At 51.7% G+C, this 21,828-nt stretch overlaps 2 protein-coding genes across 7 annotated transcripts in view; one reads left to right on the top strand and one right to left on the bottom strand.

The window, feature by feature from the left end:
• NF1 (neurofibromin 1) overlaps positions 1-2,204 on the bottom strand; it is a 74,624-nt gene extending 72,420 nt beyond the window's left edge. For all 6 annotated transcript variants that reach the window (XR_005259393.1, XR_005259394.1, XM_038157654.1 and 3 more), the window contains exon 1: positions 1,957-2,204. Coding sequence is in view for 4 of the 6 variants with exons in the window: in XM_038157654.1 (XP_038013582.1) it covers positions 1,957-2,016 (60 nt within the window). In the remaining 2 variants the exon portion in view is untranslated. The remainder of the gene's footprint in view (positions 1-1,956) is intronic.
• A 10,841-nt stretch (positions 2,205-13,045) lies between these two features.
• Positions 13,046-21,346, top strand: WSB1 (WD repeat and SOCS box containing 1). The gene is made up of 9 exons (XM_038157744.1): positions 13,046-13,190; positions 13,914-14,082; positions 14,954-15,222; positions 16,092-16,223; positions 16,641-16,741; positions 18,846-19,018; positions 19,321-19,434; positions 19,623-19,730; positions 20,213-21,346. Exons 1-9 carry the CDS (start codon positions 13,151-13,153, stop codon positions 20,370-20,372), a joined length of 1,266 nt encoding a protein of 421 aa, XP_038013672.1. The 5' UTR covers positions 13,046-13,150; the 3' UTR covers positions 20,373-21,346.
• Positions 21,347-21,828: the final 482 nt, after the last annotated feature.

The following is a 21,828-nucleotide window of genomic DNA, read 5'->3' as shown; positions in this document are numbered from 1 at the left end:
TACACACAAAAGCAGATTTTGGTTAAAGCAGCGTTTGTAACAATAAACAAGAGCAGACCAGAGCAGACTGGTTTGCCCTGATTTCCCTTGTTTTCAATACCGATTAGCATCCTCTCAGCTTGCTGCTTCATCTTTTCTAAAATGAATTCAGGCACTCAGCAAATGAACAAAAAGCCTGTCTACATCTGTAAATCAGGAGCAAAGATGGTTACGCTTTCCTCCTTTGCAAAGGAAGGAAGAAACCCTGGCAAAGTTTGTCTTCCCCTGGGCAGAAAAAGCAAAACACAAGGGAGCTGAGCTGCCCTTCTCCCACTCCTCACTCAGCTGGCTGAGTGCTGGCTCAGGGTGCTGAACAGGCCAAGCTGGCTCTGGGTGCTGAACCCCTGCATTCAGGCAGACTCAGGATGCAAACCCCTCAGCTGCATGAACACCACTGAAGTCATCTGCATACAATCAGAATATTTTGATAAGACAGCACGACTGTGGCCGACAACGATGTGCTTGGTGCATATTATCACTGTAACTCCACTATTTCAGCACCTCAAGAACCAGAACAGCTTTCTTCCTAGCCAGAGAGGACTACTCTCCTACACCTATCCAGAACCATGCCATAAAAAGTACAGAAAAATAATTCTGTTCTAAGTTTGTAACTCCTAACGAACGCTGGCAAGCCCAATTCCACAATACACACAACAAAGAAGAGGAGAAAGCACAGTGCTTTTAACACCAGTACATCAAGAAATATTCTCTTGCATTATTGGGAGCATAATCAATGCTGTTTTCTAAGCTTATGGAAAAAATGATCTATGACTCAAGGGGGAGAATAAGGTAACTATGCAAATATGTCCATAATGTACTACAAAAGTCTGCCTCAGTATAATGTCAAGACAAAGTTTGATATTTTCCTGTTCAAAATAAACTTCATATGAATGCAAAAAGAAACAGCTTGTTTTTCTTGCACCAGGCCACATCTTTCTGCAGGGTGTTGAAGCCCAGCAGCACTGAGGGACAGAAGCAGCCCGGAGCAAGGCTCAGCCTGGAGGAGCAGCTCCACGTTTTTGATGGGTCTCACAGAGCTGGGCCTCCTGTGCCACTCACAGAGTGGCCAAATGAGACAAACAACACAGGAACTGATCACTGAGCCTCACAGGAGCTACCTCACGTCAGGAAAGCACCTTGGGAGCAGGGAAGGAGAGTAAGCACTGAGCTTAGCCCCACTGGGAGTCACCCACCTAATCCCGGTAAGCAGTTCCTGCTGGGGGATCAGAGAAATATAAAGTCTAAGGCCAACAAATCCCTCCTCCCTCCATTCAGAAAATCCTTCTCCGAACTACTAGCGCTAACTTTCGCAAGATGTGAATATCCATCGCTGCAGCAGAAACCAGGGGCTGGGAGCCCCTCCTGCTGCCTCAGAGCCGCGCAGCGGGGCTGCCCGGGGGCCGCACACCGACATCGCCCCTGCACCGGGGGGCACCGCCAGCACGGCCGCCGCAGCGCTCCGGCCCTCCTAAACCCGGCTGCCGAGGCTTTCCCTCCCGTCTGGAGAGCCAGGCGATGCACAGCAAGGCCGCGGATCTCACAGGAACGGCCACGGACAGCACAGAGCTCCGGGAGAGGCGGGGGAGCAGCGGCGAGGGGGAGCCAGGCCCCTCCTGGCCGCCGCTGCCGGCGCAAGGACGGATGCGCCGCACCTGGGGCGGCCGGCCCGGCAGCGGCGGGACCCCCGCGCGGCGGCAGCGCCGGGGCTGCCGAGGGGCAGCGGGCCCCGCCCCGGGCCCGCCCGGCACAAAGGGCGCCGGGGCGCGGGGCCTCGGCCCCGGCGCGGGCGGGGGGCGGCGGGAGCGGCGCTGCCACGGCCGCCCCCGCTCGGGGAGCGGCTCCGCTCCCCCGCCGCGCGCCCCCGGCCCTCCCCGCGGCCCGGGGAGGGGGACGCGCCGCCGCCGCCGCCCCCGCTACCTGCTCGTCGAAGCGGTTCACCACGGCCTGCACCCACTCCACGGGCTTGTGCGCCGCCATGTCCCGCCGCCGCCGCCCGCCCGGCCGGGGAGCGGCGGGTGCGCGCGGGCGGTGCCGGTGTCGCGGGCCCTCAGCGCGCGGGGCCCGCCATGACACCTCACCGGAAGCGGGAGCGCGCGCCGCCCCCGCCGCCGCGCCCGCCGCGCCAGGGGCACACCGAGCACCGCGCTGCGCCTGCGCGCCGCCCCCGCCCGCGCCCGCGCGCTCCTGCGCCTGCGCCGCGCCTGCGCCGGGGAGGGGCTGGGCGGGAGAGGGGCGGGGCCCGGGGAGGGCGGGGCCGGGCGGGGGCCGGGGGCGGGGCGGGAGGAGCCGCGGCGGGGCCCGGGGGCGCGGGAGCGCGGGGCTCGCATCCCCCCGCACCGCCCCGCATCGCCCCGCATCGCCCCGCATCGCCCCGCATCCCCCCGCACCGCCCCGCATCGCCCCGCGTCCCCCCGCACCGCCCCGCATCCCCCCGCACCGCCCCGCATCCCCCCGCATCCCCTGCACCCCTCCGCATCGCCCCGCATCCCCCCGCATCCCCTGCACCCCTCCGCATCGCCCCGCATCGCCCCGCGTCCCCCCGCATCCCCCCCGCAGCGCCCCGTCCCTGCCCCGGCCGCGCCGCTGCCCCTGCAGCAGCACCCTCGGGTGATGCGGTGTTCCCCCTGCGGGGCCACCTCCCAGCGCTGTGCGTGACACATCGCCCGCAGGTCGCTGGCTCCGGCTGGAGCGCACAGCCGTATCTTACCTCTCAAACATACACCCGGCTGTTTCCATGAACTCGTTCTGTTACGTTCCGAGTCTCCGCTGCAGAGCTGTGGCAGTAACTTCAGCTCCGAGAGTGGCACCTTCGTCCCCAGCCAACTCTTTGCTCGGTGACTCAGAAACGGAGGATGCACACAAATAAACATCCACTTCCATTTTCCTTCGTGGGAATGTTAATTTGTTTTCCTTCTGGGTAGACAGAAGCACTAAATAATGTCCTTTCACACTAGAGTCACGTTGAAATTCTGATGATATAAATAAAGATGCAGCTTGAGGTGAGGGCTCTGGAACAGTCCATCTAAAATTGGCAGGAGAACTGGAGAATCAAATGGAATTTCTGTCCCTCCACTCAGTCAGGGCCTTGATGTGACTCAGAGACCTGCTGTTATCACAGCACACAGGAATTATTAGCAGCAACAGCATTATCAAATTTATCCTGAGTTAACTTTCCCTGTAAATAATATACAATAAAGACCCTGTAATTTGGATTTACAGGACAAGCAGTTCCATTACATTCTAGCATCAAATCCAGGAACTTGGGTGGCAGCAAATTTTTGAAGAGCAGATGTTTTATAAAAAGACAAAATCATTTGCAAATATTTTATTAAGGAAAAAACCCAAATAATTGGTTGGCGGATACGTCTTTGCCACAGGGAGTGCAAAGGCAGAGAACACAAAACACCAACACCAAAGGTGCAGAGATGAGCACAAAACACCCAAGGGTTCAGTGGAGCAGAGCTCATCCCCAGGAAGGTTTCTTAATTCACGAGTAAAGGAGGAAGGAAGGGAGGAAGGAAAGGATCTGCCAGGTTTAGTAAGAGGTGACTTGACCTTCCTAGCTCCAAAGCCCTCAGACCCCGAGGGCTTAGCCAGGGCAGGATCCCGAGGAGAACCAGGGCAGGATCCCGAGCAGAACCAGGGCAGGATCCTGAGGAGAACCAGGGCACGATCCCGAGTAGAGCCCGGCAGGATCCCGAGCAGAACCAGGGCAGGATCCTGAGGAGAACCAGGGCACGATCCCGAGTAGAGCCCGGGAAGGATCCCGAGTAGAGCCCGGGAAGGATCCCGAGTAGAGCCCGGGAAGGATCCCGAGGAGAACCAGGGCAGGATCCCGAGCAGAGCCCGGCAGAATCCCGAGCAGAGCCCGGCAGGATCCCGAGGAGAACCAGGGCAGGATCCCGAGCAGAGCCCGGGCAGGATCCCGAGCAGAGCCCGGACAGCCCGGCAGAGCCCGGGAAGGATCCCTAGGAGAACCAGGGCAGGATCCCGGGGGAGCCCGGCAGGATCCCGGGAGAGCCCAGCAGGATCCCGGCAGAGCCCGGCAGGATCCCGGCAGCCCGGCAGAGCCCTCGCTGCCGGGACAGCGGGAGGCAGCTCCGCGGCCCGCGGGCCCCGGGCGCTCCGCTCCCATCCGTTTGTCCATCAGAGGGCATTAGAGGCCGCTGAACGCCCTCGGGCCCGGCTGCTGCGGAGAACAGCCCGGCTGTGCGCTCGTGTTCTTCCCTGAGGTGTCTCACGGACTCACCCCGCAGGCGTGGATATACAGCAAAACGTGAGGAGACCTTTTCTTAAGAGCAAACCACGGGTTCTCCTTTGTGTTCTCTGCTTCCCAGTTCCTCCCTAACTGCGACAGGATCTGTCAAACATGAACAGAGCCAGCAAATGATCTGACTATTGGGAGTTCTGTACTAAATATTCACATTGGAACTTCCATCCCAGAAAGTCCAGTCATCAAGGGATCATTCAAATTGTAGCACGATGTTTCACATAGTCAATTCTAAAAGCAAGTATTTCTGTTCCAGTAGAAATCTCATTTGGATGCAAAACAGCAGGAGTTTAATCCCTGGTACTTGATCTGATAAAAGAAACAGTCTATTATCAGGGCCTCTAAGAGCTCCGATATTCTAATTGCACTTAATGGAGCAGTATATTTCTGAAATGGAGGCTGATGCGTGCACAAAAGGGACACAGCCCTGTTCGTGTCTGCCCATTTGCCTTGGAGCTATAAACAAGCTCTGTGTGGAGTCCCAGTTGAAGTTTGTTTGATCACAATAACTCCCAGTGTATGTGTTCCTGTTCTGAAGCCTTCAGCAGAATGAGATCATTTTGTGTATCCACTTTTCCCTTCCCTAGTGAGTAATGCCATCCCCACATATGACAGTCATTGCAGAGGTTAAGTTACTTAAATATTATAAAGCAGTATTTTAATTGTTCTGGATGACTAATCAGTTCAGCCTAGATTAGAACATTGCCCCAAAGGATAATTCGAGGTTATCACTTCCTCTCCCTGACATTTTGTTTCCTTTCTTGTTTATCACACCACAGGGTCAGCGAGAGGAGCTTTCAGCTCGTTCTCAGTCCCTATCAGCTCTGCATCCTACAGTGGCACCACTGCAAGCATCGCAGAATTCTCCTAAAATCACATCAAACTTGTCTCCAGAAAGCCCTCCAGTGCCTGGTGATCAGCTCCCAAGGGCTGCTCACACCCAAGCAGACCCGCCCAAGGAGCCCCAGGGAATGCCCATCACCCAGGGACCCCCGGAATTAAAACCAGTCTCAACTGGCACAACACAGGACTGGGCCTGACACTTTTCCTCCTGGCACTGTGTAAAAACCTGCGCAAGTCCCATTCAGTTCAGTGGCATGATTTCTCAGTTAGATCAGCTGATTTTAGACCACAATCACACAGTCCAGGAGCCAGGCTTTGGGTGCAGTACCATCTGCACACCCACCAAGCGTGGCCTTTGTTGCTGGCACCACAGCACTGCTCCTGCCAGCTCAGCCCTGAGCCAAGGCTGGGGCAGAAATGGGATTTACTGGCACGGCTGGAGCCAGTGCTTAGCAAAGACCTGCAGGTTCACACATGGCACACCTGGACTTTATTTTAACTTGCTTTAAACACAGGTGCAGTGCACTGGGGAGAGCCACCAGAGCAGCCTGGCCATCAGAGATTGCCTTTCCTTCCTGCTCTGTCTTCTGAAGTACTCAGGCTGGGGGAGGGACAGACAAGGGAAAGGAATTGTCTGATGGAAAAGTAAGTCTTTAAGAATTGGGAAAACGTCAAGACCGGAATTGAATTTTCTGCTTCTTAAACAACCTCCGTGTGAGCCTCGTGTCAGCCTGTATGAATTTATGAATATAAAGACTCTTTGTAACTGGAGAGTTTTCCCCAACTGCGGCTCAGTTTCCTCCCCATGACTCATGCCATTGGCTGATGCTGCCCTATTTAATTGCCACTGCTGCTTGAGCCCACACAAGCTTTTCTAAAATAAAACCTTAAAAAAGCTTACTTGCAGTAGATATCCAGAGGTTTGGATGGATGGTACGTGGCAATATCCTCTGGATAAAACATGTGCTGCTTTGCTGGGCTTCTAAACAATGCCGAGCAGCACAGAGGCCTTGGTCATGGAGTCCTTGAACTGCTGGAAACTGGGGATAAAGCTTTCCCCAGGGTCATGCTGCTCTTGTGAACACCATGGTTACATTTGCACATTCCTGGTGAGCTCCCAGCTGGGATCCACACACAGATCCAGTCCTTGTATTTATTTTTTGAATTTGCTGGCCACATGGGCAATGACAATGTTGAAGAATCACACTGCTGGCCATTAATAACTGTCCTTGCCCTAAACCTGACCCTGACCCTATAGGGGCTCATCAACCTGCTTTGCATTTTTGGACTCTTTGTTCATTGTGGGTGTGATTTTGCAGTGCTGCAGGTCCACGGATTCCCCAAATATCATCATGTGACTTAAAAGCAGCAGCAAAACACAGGCACCACCTCTGCCTTACTCGCAGTCATAACAGGCATGAAGAAACAGCAAGAAAGCATTCCAGAGCTGCAGAGGGCAGGGAAGAATGCCAAGCTCTCTCAGAGTATGCAGTATGACAGGAAAAGCCAGCTCCAACAGAAAGAAGGCAAGAGGGCAACACTTCCAGGCTCAGTAAGGAAGGAAAGGAAAAGGTTACACCTGTGTAGCACACGAGCTTCCTCCAGCTAAACCATGATGGAATTGCACTTTAAATATTTTCTTGTGTTAGACTGGCAGGATTCAAGTGGCCAATTCATCTTTTGCTTCCATTTATGGATCTCAAATTAAAAAAAAACAACATTTCACCATTTTTTTGCACAGAGTCATGGCCGAACAGCTTTCAAATGCAGACCAAAAAGGGGCCTGGGTTGAGCCATGTGGGAGCTGGAAGGCTTTGACCCAGGAGCACAGAAGGGATTCCAACTGCAGTTTAAAGATTAGAACCTACACTTAGACTGAGTGTGAGTAAGTCTGCCTGATCTCCACGTGGCAGCTTTATCACCTTCCACCCGAGTTGTGTAACTCAGCCTTTACTACAGCCATGCTGCTTGCACTGCAGGGACCTGCCAGGGCTCCCACTGCATCCCAGACCCTTGGAATTAGTGCTGCACAGGCACCAAGGAGAAAGCAATCCCATCCCTGCAACCTGAAAAGATGGAACAGGCGACGTTGTGGAGGGGAGCAGCAGCCTGCCCTGGGCAGGGCCCTCCTGGGCTGCCCTCTCCCCAGAGCCTGGCAGCAGCTGACCCCTCTGCAGCAGGACGCAGCCTTGGAGATGGCTGCAGACTGCCTGACACGGCAGGCCTGGCAGGAAGGTGCTCCCTGTCCATGTCTTTAGCTGCCAGCAGCCCTTTCCCAGTGACCAGAGCATTCCCAGAGCATACCCAGAGCATTCCCAGCGTTCAGCCAGCCATGAGTCCCTTTGCTCTGCAGCTGATCCCTGTGTCCGTAGGTCCAGCTCATCCCCCATTTATGACACCTGGCAGAGAGGTAAATTATGCTCCCCCAAATCCTGCTTTGCTTTAGTGGGGAACCTTTTAATGTTACTTGTTACGCATTTTGTGTGCAATCTGACAGATTGCAGAGCTATAATGAGAGTATAACCAGAAATCTCGTCAGCCTCTTTTGGGGAACGTTTCCAAACAGAGCAGAGCAGGCCCCAGTGAAGCTGGGTCCTACTTGTGCACACTCTGCCCCCAGACTGCTTGCACAAGGGAATTATTACCTGCCAGCTGCTGTGTTTTCAGTGCTAGTGGCAACACCGAGCTTTTACTTTCCGTGCTACAGAGGCTGCTGGGATAATGGAGCCCATAATTACATCCAGCCACTCGTTAGAGCTCAAATTACAAAACCGGATTTCTGCACCAGACCTTCAGGAAGTAAGCCATGGAAGGAATCTCACAAATAACCTGCAATTACGTTAATGCAGAGGGCAGGGCCTTCCCTTAAGAGCTCTCAGACTCACTGGAGTGACCCTGGCTGGCTGATCAGAGCCAGATGAGCAGTGCAGAGAAAGGGGATGCAGGAGGTGACTTACACAGGCACAGCCCTGGTGCCTCTGCACCCAGGGCTGTTTAGGAACAGACACAAAGAAACAAAGCCTGTGCTGTGGGGCAGCCACACAGTGGGGTCTGAGGTGCTGTGGCTCATTCCTTTACCCTGTGGAATGGGCTGTGCTCTCGTAAGGCCCATGCACATGATCACAGCTCCATTTGCAGTATGGGTTTAACTGTGTCACAGCTCCATTTGCAGTATGAGTTCAACTGTGTCACAGCTCCATTTGCAGTATGGGTTTAACTGTGTCACAGCTCCATTTGCAGTATAAGTTTAACTGTGTCTCTTCCCAGAGTGTTCTGCCAGCCCCAGAAAGCTGTGAGCACACCAGCACTCACACCTGCACAGGCGTGTGAGGAGCAGAGAGCTGGGGTCAGCCCTGGAGAGGCCAGCACTGAAAGGCACAGCACGGCCAGCTCTGCTGGAAGCTCCCTCCCTGTGTGTGTGTGTGCACGGGGTGTCACCACCAAGGGTGACAGCAGCCTTCCCCTGCAGGCATGGGGCAAGCACAGCCCCACCTCCTCAGGGTACCACAGAAGGGAAGGGTCTGTGTTCTCTCCTCTGTGTTCTCTCCTCTTACACCTATTTTCAGCATTTTTACAACCCACAAATGGGGACGAGGAGAAATTTGCTTGTCTGACCTCCACTTCCAAAGAATGTCCTTTTCTCTCAGATTCTGCGCCTCCTCTGTAGCCCTCTGCATGTGCTCTCTTATAGCAACAGGGCTGGACACAAGCCACCCAAATATTTTCAAGCTCAGTTCAACACCAGCTCAGGCCCACCTCGAGCTGCTTGATGTGTGAGCAAACACTCTTTATCTACAAGCAACCTGCTCTTTCCCAACTCCCTGCAGCAGGAATGCAGCCTTGGCTGTTTCCAGGCAGAAGCTGTCACACACAGCCCTGCAATTCCCCACAAGCTGACTTCTTCTGTCCTGATTATTTTATTGACCTGCTCGACAGAATGTAGGGAGTCTATCCCATTTGTTCTTCCTATCAAACACAACCTGTTTTTCTATAAATTGAATTTATAGATGATTTATTGACATTTACACCCTCCATGCCATTGATTTTCCCTGTTTGCGCAATCCTGATAGTCCAATGCCAAAACATTAAAAAAAAACCAAAAAAGCAACAGACAAAAATATTCTTTCCATTCCATTGTGAACATGTTCAGCAGTTTATTACTGCTTGCACCCCAGGTTAGCAGCAACCACTGTAGAATTCTGCCTTGGGTCAGATATTTTTTAAAAAGGTAAATATTTCATATTAACACAAAAGCATTTGGGTTTGGAACAATTCAGAACATTCTCTGCTGTCTTGTGATCTGCTCACTCAGAGCTGGCCAGGTCACAGCCCTTTTTTCTGACTTGTTGTGTGACTGCTTTGAATTCCTCTGGTCTTACACCCGTTTCCCAGTCCCAGCCTGCTCTGGCCAACGCCTGATGGGAGCAGCAGAACTGAGCACCCCTCTTTTCAGCACTTGCAGAGCTTCCCTTGCCCCTGCCCTTGTTTAGGACAGCCCAAAACTCTCAGTGTCACTTCAGCCATCTGGGATAAGACCTCTTGTACCCTCAGAGGGTAAATTTAGCACAGATATTTCTGCAAGCAGCTCCCTTACAAGGCACCCGTGGCTGGCTTACAGAGAAGAGATGGTTTGAATCTAAAAGGAATAACCCTGAACTTCTGTCTCTGTTATTTCAGTGCAGCTACTCGTCGTGGAAGCACTGAATTCCCCACATACACCGAGCCATCTGCTCTATTTATTATATCCAAAGACGTGCTCCAAAAATTGTAAAATCCCAACGAGACCAAAAAAAACAGAGGAAAAATTCCCATGGTCTGATATTCCATCTGTGCAACTTTTCCACTGCACACTCTTTTAGCAGACCTTTGAAATTAACCCCCTAAGTACCAGCTGTACATCAACTTCGAATCACCTCAAATTCTTCACAAGAAGCACTGGTGAATAGGTCACAGAGCAACGGACAAAAGGGGAGAGAGAAATGACAGCCCCGAATTCCAGGAAGGGAGGCAGCCTTATCTGGTGCCTGTGGGAAAATCACACAGTTATGCTCCTGACTGCTCCGTGATGACCCTGAGAAAGTGGCCTCATCCCCCTGTTCCTCCTCCCAGCTGCTGTTTGCCTTGTCTGTTTAGACTGCAAACTCTCCGGGGCCACGGTGGTGCCAATCCTGCTCGCAGCCACCAGGCACACAACAGCACGGACGGGAAATGAAGCAACAGCTTGGTGCCAGGCCCAGCAGCACCTCCTGGCACAACGGAGCGAGGGGGCAGGAGACACTCAGGGCTGGAACTGCTGAGTTTTGAAAATGTACTGACAGACCAAGAGCTGGCAAAGCCTCGTGTGCAAGGCCCCACGCACCCTAACAGCTCCTTGCAGGGCTGGGCTGTTGCTTTACTTGCATGTTGAGTTTTTAACCCTTCAGCGTGAGGGCAGCTGGACCTCCCTAGGATCACAGAGTCCAGAATGTCCTGAATTGGAAGGAACCCACAAGGATCATTGAAGTCCAACTCCTGGCAGAGCTTTGTTGTCTCAATCCTCTGCTGCTCACCCTTCACTTCATTGCGAGCCCTTTTCCCCCTCAATCTCCTTTGCCATCTCCTTCTTTCTTCCATTCTGTGTTTTCCTTTCACCTTCTCTTCTGCCTCCACGGCCTGAGGCTGAACTTTCTCCATCCCCAATAGGTTCTCAAGCAGAAGCTTGTGAATAATTAACAGTGTAGACTAAAAATAGCATAATTTTTAATGGCAAGCACTATTGCACAGATGAGCTACCTTGGATTTAAGTGTGACTGGACCTGTTACTAATTTGCCAGGAGTGCTTTATAGAATGACAGCTGTGAGGAGGAGGAGGAACATCACTTGTGGGTCTGAAAAAGAGAAGACAAAGCAAAGAAAATGGGTAGAACTGAATTCCCCGTGTCAGAATACAGGAATGTGAAACCAGCAGATCCTGGTGCTCCAGCAGCCTGGGGAAAAGCTCCGTAGCCTGGAACCCTGAAGGTATTTCCAGGACAGGCAGAAAGGACAAAAGCCCTTTCACTTGTGAAAGCTTACTGCAGTGAGCAAAGACTTGATGGAGAAAGATGGCACCAAGTTTGTGAGCTTCCCAGCTGAGCAGCCCTGTGCGGGCTCGGCAGCTGCATCCCTAAAGGAAGATGATGGAAAACCCATAAATCAGCCTGAGCCACCCGCTGCAGGCCCTGGCAGAGTGTGACAGCCTGGGGGGTGACAGCCTGGACCCCACAGCCACACCTCACCAGGAAGAGCTGAAAAATCATCTGAAAAGCCACCCTGCGTACGCCACTGGCCAGGAAAATAAACACAGCGAGAGTCCCCAGGAAGGAAAGTGTGGTTTCTTTATCTCCTCAAGTTTAGACTGAATTTCAGACAGATACATTTTACTGAGCAGGGGGGATGAGTGGGCAGCTTGCAGACAGAATACAGCTTTTCACCCCTGCCTCTCTGGCTTCAGACACAAGGACAAGCCCTTCCAGTGCTGCCTGAACAGAGAAGGTGCTACCAACGTCCCCAGGACAGCCTGTGACACCAAACTATTTCTAACAAGCCTGCAAACCCCTGGGGTTTTACACATCCCTTTCTGCCTTTGTGTCCACAACGCTCAAAATGTGAACTGGAGAAGAAGTGAGAAAAGCAGCAGCGTGGTAACACCCCAGCAAAGCTGAGTAAGCCAAAGCTGCAGTTTGCTGGCTGTCAGAGCCCCCAGGGCCAGCAGTGTGTGCTTCACTCAGAGCCTCCAGAGAATCCTTACATGAGTCAGCTCAGCTCTGGGCTGGCCTGGCTCAAACATCCACGACCCATGAGCAACTCCAAGCAGCATTTCACAATATTCACTGGCTACAAGTCTGCCTTGCTCCAGGGATTAGCTGCAGAGAGCTGCCCAGGGCTCTTCCCTCAGCAGGCAGTGGGGGACGGACAGAGCAGGAACAGGATTGTGCTGTTTCAAATAAGTGCTACAATGTGCTAGCAGAATTTATACAAACCAGCACTAATCCACGCTAGTGTTCACATCACCAAGAACACGCAGAACTTCTCCCTGCTCCTTTCTTGGACATTGTATCACTGCATAATTTAGAAAATGCTTTGCTGGCCTTGCTCACTCTGGGGTAATTCCTGTCTCTTGCTACAGCTGAATAGCTGATCCCATGGTTATTGCAATGTGCCTGCCAGGGAGGCCACTGCTTTGGAATGAAATCACATTATTATCTGCAGTTAATTATCCTGCTGCGTGCTTCTCTGAAGTCCATAGACAGAGCAAGGAAGAGTCACTTCGTCGAGAAGAGGGGCAGAATTTAGATAAGCAAAAGGAGAAAAGAGGTAAAGGATGGAGAGAGGGATGTACAGAGATGTTAATACAAAATCACAGAGAATGAGGGGCTCTCAGGGTAAGCTCCTTGTGAACAACTTCATTAACAGCAAAATTTTATCATAAACCAGATGCTGCTGCATTTAAACGCTGAACTACACTCGTATAGAAAGTAACACTACAAGCAGGAGACTCCTCCAGCCCTGAGCCGGGGGGGCGCACGGCGGGAGGACGGGGTCGGGCTGCGAACCGGGCCGGGCAGCGGGCCGGGGCAGGAGCGCGAACGGCTGCGGAGGGCAGGGCACGGCAGGGCCCCGGGAGGCCGAGCAGGACCGGGCAGGGCCGGGAAGAGCCGGGCAGGGAAGGGCAGGGAAGGCCGGGCAGGGCGGGCAGAGCCGGGCAGGGCCGGGAAGGCCGGGCCGGGCAGGGCGGGCAGGGCAGGGCGGGCAGAGCCGGGCAGGGAAGGGCAGGGAAGGCCGGGCAGGGCGGGTAGGCAGAGCCGGGCAGGGCGGGCAGGGCAGGCAGAGCCGGGCAGAGCCGCTCCCCCTCAGCCCGGCCCGGCCCCCGCGCCGCGCTCCCCCGCCCCGCCCCGCCGCCCGCCGCCGCCATCTTGCCCAGCCCGCGCCCGCCCGTCCCGCTCCGTGGCAGCCCCGCCGCTCTCAGGCCGCCCGTCCATGGCCAGCTTTCCCCCGAGTGTCAACGAGAAGCTCATCGGTGAGCGGGGGCGCGGGCGGGGGCAGCGCGGCCGGGCCCGGGCTCGGGCGGGGGCGGGCGGGCGCTCAGCCCATCCCGCAGCGCAGCGCGCTCGGGGCTGCCCGCGGGTAACGGGCGGGACCCCGGCACACGGAGCCCGTCCCGGCACACGGAGCTATTGCTATTGCCGGCACACGGAGCTATTGCCGGCACACGGAGCCCTTGCCGGCACACGGAGCCTCTCCCGGCCGCCGGCCCGTTGTCCCGGCCGCGGGCAGGCGCGGGCCTGGCGGCATCGCCCGTTCCGCACCGGCTGCGGCATCGCCGGCAGCACCGCGTGTTCCCCTGCGGGGCTCAGCCCTGCTGGGTTACACGGTGACACCGGGCCCCCTCCCGATGGCGTTGATCGCCGTGGAACAAAGCGGCGTGACGCGCGGGTGCCCGTGCAGCCGGTGTAAGGCGCTGCACGGCTCTCCCTCTCCCGGCTCTCCCTCTCACGGATCTCCCTCTCACGGATCTCCCTCTCCCGGGTCTCCCTCTCCCGGCTCTCCCTCTCCCGGGTCTCCCTCTCACGGCTCTCCCTCTCCCGGCTCTCCCTCTCCCGGGTCTCCGTCTCCCGGCTCTCCCTCTCACGGCTCTCCCTCTCCCGGATCTCCCTCTCCCGGCTCTCCCTCTCCCGGCTCTCCCTCTCCCGGCTCTCCCTCTCTCGGCTCTCCCTCTCACGGCTCTCCTCTGTCCCCCCAGCTCGGTCGCGCACGGTAGGAGAGCTCCTGGCCCCGACGTCTCCCTTCGACAAGAAGTGCGGCAGGGAGAACTGGACGGTCGCGTTCGCTCCCGATGGCTCGTACCTGGCGTGGTCACAGGGACATCGCATAGTGAAGCTGGTCCCCTGGGCACAGTGCCTCAACAACTTGTAAGACAAACCGCTACGGCTTTCGGTGCACCTGAAAAACAGGAGCTAGCTTCAGATCGATTAAAACGCATGTATTGGTCTTCTAGGCTTTGACACCTTGGGGAGAAATGAATTCCTTAAAATAACAGCTGTTCTGTCTCTTCCTGTGTGGCCAGCAAGAACAACTATTGCAACCTCGCAAAGCCTGTGGAGGAGTGACTTGTTAATCAATTCAGACACTCTAAAATAAGAGGAAGTTAGAATGAAAAGGGAATTTAGAGACGTGGGCAGATCTGGCCCTTTACACTTCCTATCACAATGCTGTTTGGCTTTACCTTTTAGGAATTTACTTAAAGGCAGACCTCTTTCCTTATCATCCTTGTTCCAATGCAAGTGGACTTCCAAAACACACATTTTATTGGCACTTGCGGGTTGCGTGCTAGCGAAGTTGGTAGCTGGCCACTGCAGTTTTGTAGCTGGTTACACTTCTCTGACCCATTTTTTCCCCCTTTTTGGGGGATGGTTAATTGTTTTCCATATGCTGGACACTCAGTAACTCTTTAGCAGAAAATCCTAGCAATTTTTGTGCTCATTTTTCGGTAAATGCTTTGAAACTGTTGGATTTTGCAGTAGGTTAAGTTAGTATCTTGCTCTCTACAGAGGTAAAACTGTATACAGAGTATTAGTCTTACTTTGTGTTGGAAGGTTCCCAGGTGCTGGCAATTTTTCTCAGTTATCAGAAAAAGCCGCTTTTATAATTTTAAAGTGAAGATGCACCACTTTGCGCCTCAGAGATGTACATCACGAGCACTCCCAGGTGTGGCCAGGCCTCGAAGAAGCGTTTGTTTTCGGCCGTGCCTTGCGCTGCAGCGTGCTTTGTGCTGTCTTTCAGCCTGCTGCACGGCACAAAGAATGGCGCGAACGCCGCCGGCACGCGGCCGCCGCGGCACAGCGGCGAGGGCAGCCAGAAGAACAAGCCCTGCGAGCACGTCATCGACTGCGGGGACATCGTGTGGAGCCTGGCCTTCGGCTCCTCGGTGCCCGAGAAGCAGAGCCGCTGCGTCAACATCGAGTGGCACCGCTTCAAGTTCGGGCAGGACCAGCTGCTCCTCGCCACCGGCCTCAACAACGGCCGCATCAAGATCTGGGATGTGTACACGGGTGAGTGGAGGGCAGCCAAGGGCACGGCGGGGGCTCCTGAGCTCCAGGATCGTGGGGTGCGCCCAGCCCGGCTCCTGCTCTGCCCCAGGACGCCCCAGCGCTGCCGCCGTGTCCCTGGGAGCGTTGTGCGGGTGTTCCTTGTCACGCTCAGGTGCCAGCTCACGCTTCATGCAGTGATAACATTGGTGGTACACACCGGGAATGGGTTATAGAATTGTAACTAGGAATTGAACCTTCAGTATAAATTTTAAAATACTAAAAAAGCATGAGCTCCTGCAACTAGAAGTAACGAAAAACTGCCAAAGGAACAAGAGAGGCACGTCGTGCTTTGAGATGTGAAAGATGGAAAATGCAAAATAATTAAATGTGTGCGTACATACATTGGTTGTTTACTCAGTAGTCTTCCTAGGTTTACCATGCTTTAAAAGCATGAAATTGCTGGTTTATGTTGATGAGGACCTTTAATTTTTTTAAAAGAAAATGAATGACTCAAAAAGACTGAATCTGAACTTAGGGACTTTCAGTTTTGCTGGTAGCACAGCTGCACAGTTGGAGAGAACTCAGTTAAGAAAAATAATGACTGTTGAGTAATCTGTCCTTGTAAATTGAAGCTTGGAACAGGTATGTCCATCAAAAGACAAGTCTTGCCTCATTTCTGAGGTTCTAGTATATAGATTTTGTAGCTTTTCCGGGAGTTACCTCTTGATACAGGAGAGTGAAAGGATCCATGTGCTGCTCATTGTAGGGAGCATTTCTACGCAGAAAATTGTCTTTACATGCAGTAATTTTATATTCAATATTTGTGTCCATAAAATTTTATCTAAGTACAGGAGTCCTTCATGTTAAACTGTGGTGTTCTCATGTAACAGGAAAACTCCTCCTTAACCTGATGGACCACACAGAAGTTGTCAGAGATTTAACCTTTGCCCCTGATGGCAGCCTGATTCTTGTGTCTGTGTCCAGAGACAAAACCCTGCGAGTGTGGGACCTGAAAGACGATGGTAATGTCTGGCCTTTACCTGCTCTAATACCTGGGAGAAGCACCCATGTACTCACCTCTGTTATTGCTCTAGACTCAGTTTGGTCGGGATTGCTTCAAAACTGCGTGTTCGGTTAGTCACTCACTGTGCGCTTGGAATTCTTTAGTCACTCACTCTGCAGCTCCTTGGAATTCCTTATTTGTCTGAACCCTGGAGGCAGAAGCAGGTTTTGGGCTAAGAGTGCACGAAGTGACCTTTCTGAATAGGGACATGGAAGTAGAAGCTGCATCCCGGGGGTTTTATTTCTGTGCAGAATGACTGCAAGAAGTTTGGGAAAATAATACAAAATTTCGCAAAGGAATAACTAACTTGGAAAAGCTTTCCCATCTGAACCTTGTAATATTTAACCAATTCTTACAGCAATGCCTTTCTGTTTAGGAAACATGATGAAGGTGCTGAGAGGCCATCCGAACTGGGTGTATGGCTGTGCATTCTCTCCAGACTCCTCCATCCTCTGTTCTGTTGGAGCTAGTAAAGCAGTATGTGTCAGAGTTTCTTGTTCCTTAATTCTCCTGAATTGTGTGCATAATCATTTTAAATCTGAGTAACATTAAGCTTGTGCTCGGTGTCATGAACTTCTAATGTTTGATGATGATGTGAAAGTGCATGAAATTAAACTGGCAAATGGTGCATTGAGACCGTGAATGGAACTTGCACTGCTTTTAGTTGAAGAGGCTGTCAGTGTGGAGCAATAGGTCTGCACAGGGTCACAGCATAAAGCAGAGACCGCTAAAGCTGCCAGTGTTAAAAGATACTTAGATTAATGCATAAACTAGTTTGGTTTTGATTTTGTCTTTCCTATTTCGTGCTCAATGAGAAAGACTTCCCAAAGTCGGAGTCAGTCAGGGCATCTCCTGCTGAACAAAAACATTTCTCCCTGTTTTCCCCTACCAATGGCAGTAGTACCCCAGAGTTAGAGGGAAGAGGAGCACACTGGTTTTGCTTCCATCCTAATGCCCTGCTAGAGAACTGAAAGTAGTGCAGGTAATGCATGTATGCCATAAGCTACTCCTGGCACTGAAGAGTTAGGGCAAACCAGAAAGGGAGCTCAGCCTGGTTGCAGGGGCTCTGTAGGCAGTGTAGTGGAGCCTCAGGAGCCCAGCTGAGGCCATCACTCCTGTGGGAGTGCTCGGAGGCACTGTCCGCCGCTGCGGTGAGCGCGGCCGAGCTCTGGGGTTTGGCTCTGTAGCGGAGCGGAGGGGGATGTGTACATTGCTGTCTGGAGGCTGTGTGTTTTCCATAAGCTTCTTGCTTTCCCTGTCACAGGTGGTGGCAGCAATATTGGTGTGATTGAGTTAAGCTGGCACCACTCTGAGGAGCACAGTGGTGTTGGCGGGCACAGAGTGGCAGCTCTGGCCGCCAGCCCGGCGAGCTGTACCGTCTGTACCGTAGGACGAAGTAACCTTGCCCTCGGCTGCAAGGGGTCCTGTACGTACGCAGGTGCTGCTCCATGTCCACTGTCTGCTTGCTTGCTTGCTTTTTTTTTTGTTGTTTTTTTTTTTTTTAATAATTTTCACAGCAGTGAAACACACTGACTCCTCAAACTTAGCTTCCAGTTTTATAGAATGTTGGGGTCTCCTTGGAAAAATCAGTGAACGTGTTTATAACTGATTGTAAAATGGTTCAGAGTTAGGCGGTATGGGAGGCACTAAGGCTGAGTTTGTTTTGGTCAAACGTAAATTTATCCAAGATGTCAGAATTTAACCTGTGCAGTAAAACTGTCAAGGGAAAGATCAAGGCCGCTAGTGAGCTCTTTGAGGGACATAACAGCTTCTGCTAAAGACTTATATTCCTGCAAAACAGGAATGCTGCAGTACATGGATAGTTCCTATTAAGTAATTCTGCACAGTCCTTGTTTTGATAATATATAATGTACAACTGCATGTAAAATACTGTAATATTCCATGAATTCTTACAATACACTGTGCAATTAGTCGGGTAAATTGTAATATTAATGTTGTTTGTTACTGTTGACTTGATTTTAAATGACTAAATTCTTTCTAATAATGTGGTTAGACTTCCCTGTTGTTTTGCCAAAGACATAACTTTTGGCTGTGAAAATTCTTTTTGCTTGCAGTATCTGTTTCTCTTCCTAGGCTGACGTTGGTGATCCAAGCAATTGTAAACAAGTGATCTTAAACTCAAAGGGATGCCACTGGAGTAACAATATGTTAACCTTACATTTTCTGTCTGTATATTTCTTAAAATTTTGGTAGTTACTGAAAGGAGGGGACTGTAGAGTTTAACCCTATTTATTTCTGAATATTTTAATAAAATAGTTTTGTAATACATGAATTTCAGTAAGCTACATGGTTAAATTGTGTTGCCTTTATCTTATATTTTGGCTTATTTTGTTAATAACATTTAACAAATTTGAGTTAGAACTTGCATGTCTGCTTTAATTATTTTTAAAAAACCTTGATTTTAATCTGAATATGACACTGAGCATATTTCTTAATTGTAGTAATTCATAATACCTGATTTTAGTGTAATCCTAAATAAGACTAGCTATACTTAAAAAACAAATTAAATGCTCCCTCGCCTCTCTGAGCAGAGCTATAACATCAGCTCGTTTAATTGCAGGTTTTCCTCTGGGATATGGATAAATACTCCATGTTACGGAAACTCGAAGGCCATCACAATGATGTTGTAGCTTGTGAGTTCTCTCCTGATGGAGCGTTACTGGCTACTGCATCTTACGATACTCGAGTCTATGTCTGGGACCCGCATACTGGAGTGATCCTTAGGGAATTTGGGTAAGTGAAGCAGTCAGATCGGGAAACTGTCTCCCAGAGTGGACTCGGAAATGAGCAGGGGCTGATGGAAGTCCTAAGGTGGCAGAGGCTGGAGGTCGTTGGGTTGTTCTTCCAGCTGAGGGCGAGTTCACAGCGCTGGTGTTTCAGCGCGTGCTGAGTTGTTCAACAGGGCTGAAGAGCCCACGGCAGCTCAGTCCCCGCTGCCACATCCACGGCGAGCTGGTGAAACGCCGTGTGTTTGTGCGTGCCTGAGCTCTGCTGTCCTGCTGAGGCCGTGTCCCTGAGCGTGTCTCTGCCCACAGGCACCTGTTCCCCCCGCCCACGCCGATCTTCGCGGGCGGCGCCAACGACCGCTGGGTGCGCTCCGTGTGCTTCAGCCACGACGGGCTGCACGTGGCCAGCCTGGCCGACGACAAGTGAGTGTGGGCACGGGGCTGCTGGCCCTCCTGCCTCCCTGCCCTAGCACAGCACCTCTCGGCACCGTCGGCTCGGGCTCCTGGCCCTGAGCGGCGCTCCAGACTAGCTTCTTGTGCAGCATACGGCGAACACCGAGCACAGTTCAAAACCCACTCTGATAACTTCCTGTGTTGTCCTTCTCCCTCAGGATGGTGAGGTTCTGGAGGATTGATGAGGAATACCCCGTACAGGTTGCACCTCTGAACAATGGACTCTGCTGTACTTTTTCTACCGATGGCAGTGTTCTGGCTGCGGGGCAAGTACAGACTTCTTTTGCTTTCTAAAATATGAAGGTAACAGAAGAGATTGAAAACAGTGGCTCAGTGTTCTGAAAATCTTCAGTTGTGACTTGCAGCCTGGTGCTTCTGACTGGTACTGTTTGTTTAAACATGCCTGGAATAGCAGTAAAATCAATCAGCTGATAAAGTGATTTCTTATCTTTAAAAATAAATATGTGAGAGACCCAAAACACGAGGATTGGAAGAAGCCCATCAGATAGCCGAGGGCAGTTGTTGTGTGCTAGGTGGCACAGCAGTAGCTGCTGGGAGATCTCCCAGTGCACGGACAAGTTGCTTATTGTGCTGCTGTAGCTTGAAATAGGAACCGGAGTAAATCAGGATCCGGAGCAGCTGGAACTGAGCACCAGCAAGTCCCCTAGCTAGTCATGTGTGTGTGAGCTGGTATCAGGCTGAGCTGCATCACGTGGAATAACCTGGAGGGTTTTGTGGTTTTGTGCAGGACCCAGGATGGCAGCGTGTTCTTCTGGGCAACCCCGAGCCAGGTGTCCAGCCTGCAGCACCTGTGTCGCATGGCCATCCGCAGGGTGATGCCCACCAGCCAGGTCAAGAACTTGCCCATCCCGGGCAAAGTGGTGGAGTTCCTTTGTTACCAGATTTGAGTTCTTTGAGAAGAAAACAGAAAAACAAAACCAACAACTGGGAGGTGGCCCAGCTGCTGAAACTGGCTACAAACACTTTACAGAATCCTCAAACTGTACAGCCTTTAAGCTTAAAACTCTACAGGTTTTCAAGAGCTATTTAAAGTGATAACCTAAATACTATTTTATCAAAATGCCTGACAGGTAATTTTTTTTTTTTACTATTTATAGAAAACACAGTAGAAGTATTCCTGGTGTTCTCAATTTTCTAAAATGTAACTGTGAAAACATGTACATATATAGACATAAGCTGCTACATGTTATCAGTGTACCTTTAAAAATTGCTTGTATGATTTTTCATGTGTCTCATGTATATATTGCTTCGGTAGAGCCATGATGCATCTGAGCTGTAAGTGGAAGGACAGCTGTTCTGGCACACTGAGGTAGGAAAACTATTGACTTACAGAGCAGTTAATCTTCCTTCTGTACAGTGGTTGGGGTGCAGAAAGAGCTCCCCAGGCCAGACTTTGTGCTAGTTTATTTGTGAGGAGGTACAGCGTGGCAGGTAGAGAGCAGCGTGTGGGGAAGGGCAGGAGGTTAAAAGGGGTGCAGCGTATCTGATGTGACCAGGACCCTGCCTGGGTCAGCTGAAGGCCTTATGCTCCATAGCAGCAAACCAGGTGAAATTTCAGTATTGGGCAGTGTTAGAGAACTATTTCCTTACATTTCTGAAAATCTGACTACTGTATTTTTGCCTGATACTGTGTCTGTAATGAGAGACATTTGCAGACTCAGTTTATTATCCTTTAACCCTATAATATCTTTTTGGGGGTGATTATTGGTTAATGGCCAAAGATAAGCAAAATACTTGGTTTTGCCTTCTGTTATTTATCTGTACCTGCAGATACAAAGAATGTATGCATTGCATAAAATGCCTGATTATATATATTTTTGTTGAATTTTGTATTAAAAACTTGTATAAAAGTTTTCTGGTATCTCATCTGGTGACTGATTTATCAGCACTGTCTGGCTGCAGCATTCCAGGCTGAGCTGGTGAGGCCTGGCTTGTGCTCCCAGACAGATGCTTACAGAGCTCTCCAAAGCCAGGACAGTGTTATAAGCATGTGTGAGCTGCAAATCTGCTCATTTAAGCACCTTCATGAGCTGAGCTAAAAAGCTGGGCTTGCCACGAGCCAGTTTCTGCAAGATCACAGTTCCAGCCTCGGATCAGCAAGTAGGACTTCAGCGTGGGGTTTTGCAGGAGAGGCTTACTGAAGGGCCCCTCAGGTTGTGTTCACCAAAAGCTCTGATTTATGGAAGTGGAGGAAGAAAACAACACCCCAGCTCCCCCTTTCACCGCCTCTGAAAGCTGCCTCTCCCAGCTCTGTTTGCTCTAACCTTTCTCCCAGGACACAGATGATAGTGTTAGACCAAGTACACAAGCTTTCCTCATTAGTGAGGCTATTTATAATAATGT

The sequence above is a fragment of the Motacilla alba genome, chromosome 19 (genome assembly GCF_015832195.1).
Source record: "Motacilla alba alba isolate MOTALB_02 chromosome 19, Motacilla_alba_V1.0_pri, whole genome shotgun sequence".
In the NCBI taxonomy this organism is placed as follows: domain Eukaryota; kingdom Metazoa; phylum Chordata; class Aves; order Passeriformes; family Motacillidae; genus Motacilla; species Motacilla alba.
Note: the sequence above shows the minus strand (reverse complement) of the source record. Positions and strands in the feature narration are given on the sequence as shown.

Excerpts from the sequence above, each read along its gene's own strand:
- WSB1 (XM_038157744.1), top strand. The coding sequence starts at position 13,151 with ATGGCCAGCTTTCCCCCGAGTGTCAACGAGAAGCTCATCG. Across the intron at positions 13,191-13,913 it reads TGTCAACGAGAAGCTCATCG|CTCGGTCGCGCACGGTAGGA; the intron begins GTGAGCGGGGGC and ends CTGTCCCCCCAG. Across the intron at positions 16,742-18,845 it reads CTGTTGGAGCTAGTAAAGCA|GTTTTCCTCTGGGATATGGA; the intron begins GTATGTGTCAGA and ends GTTTAATTGCAG.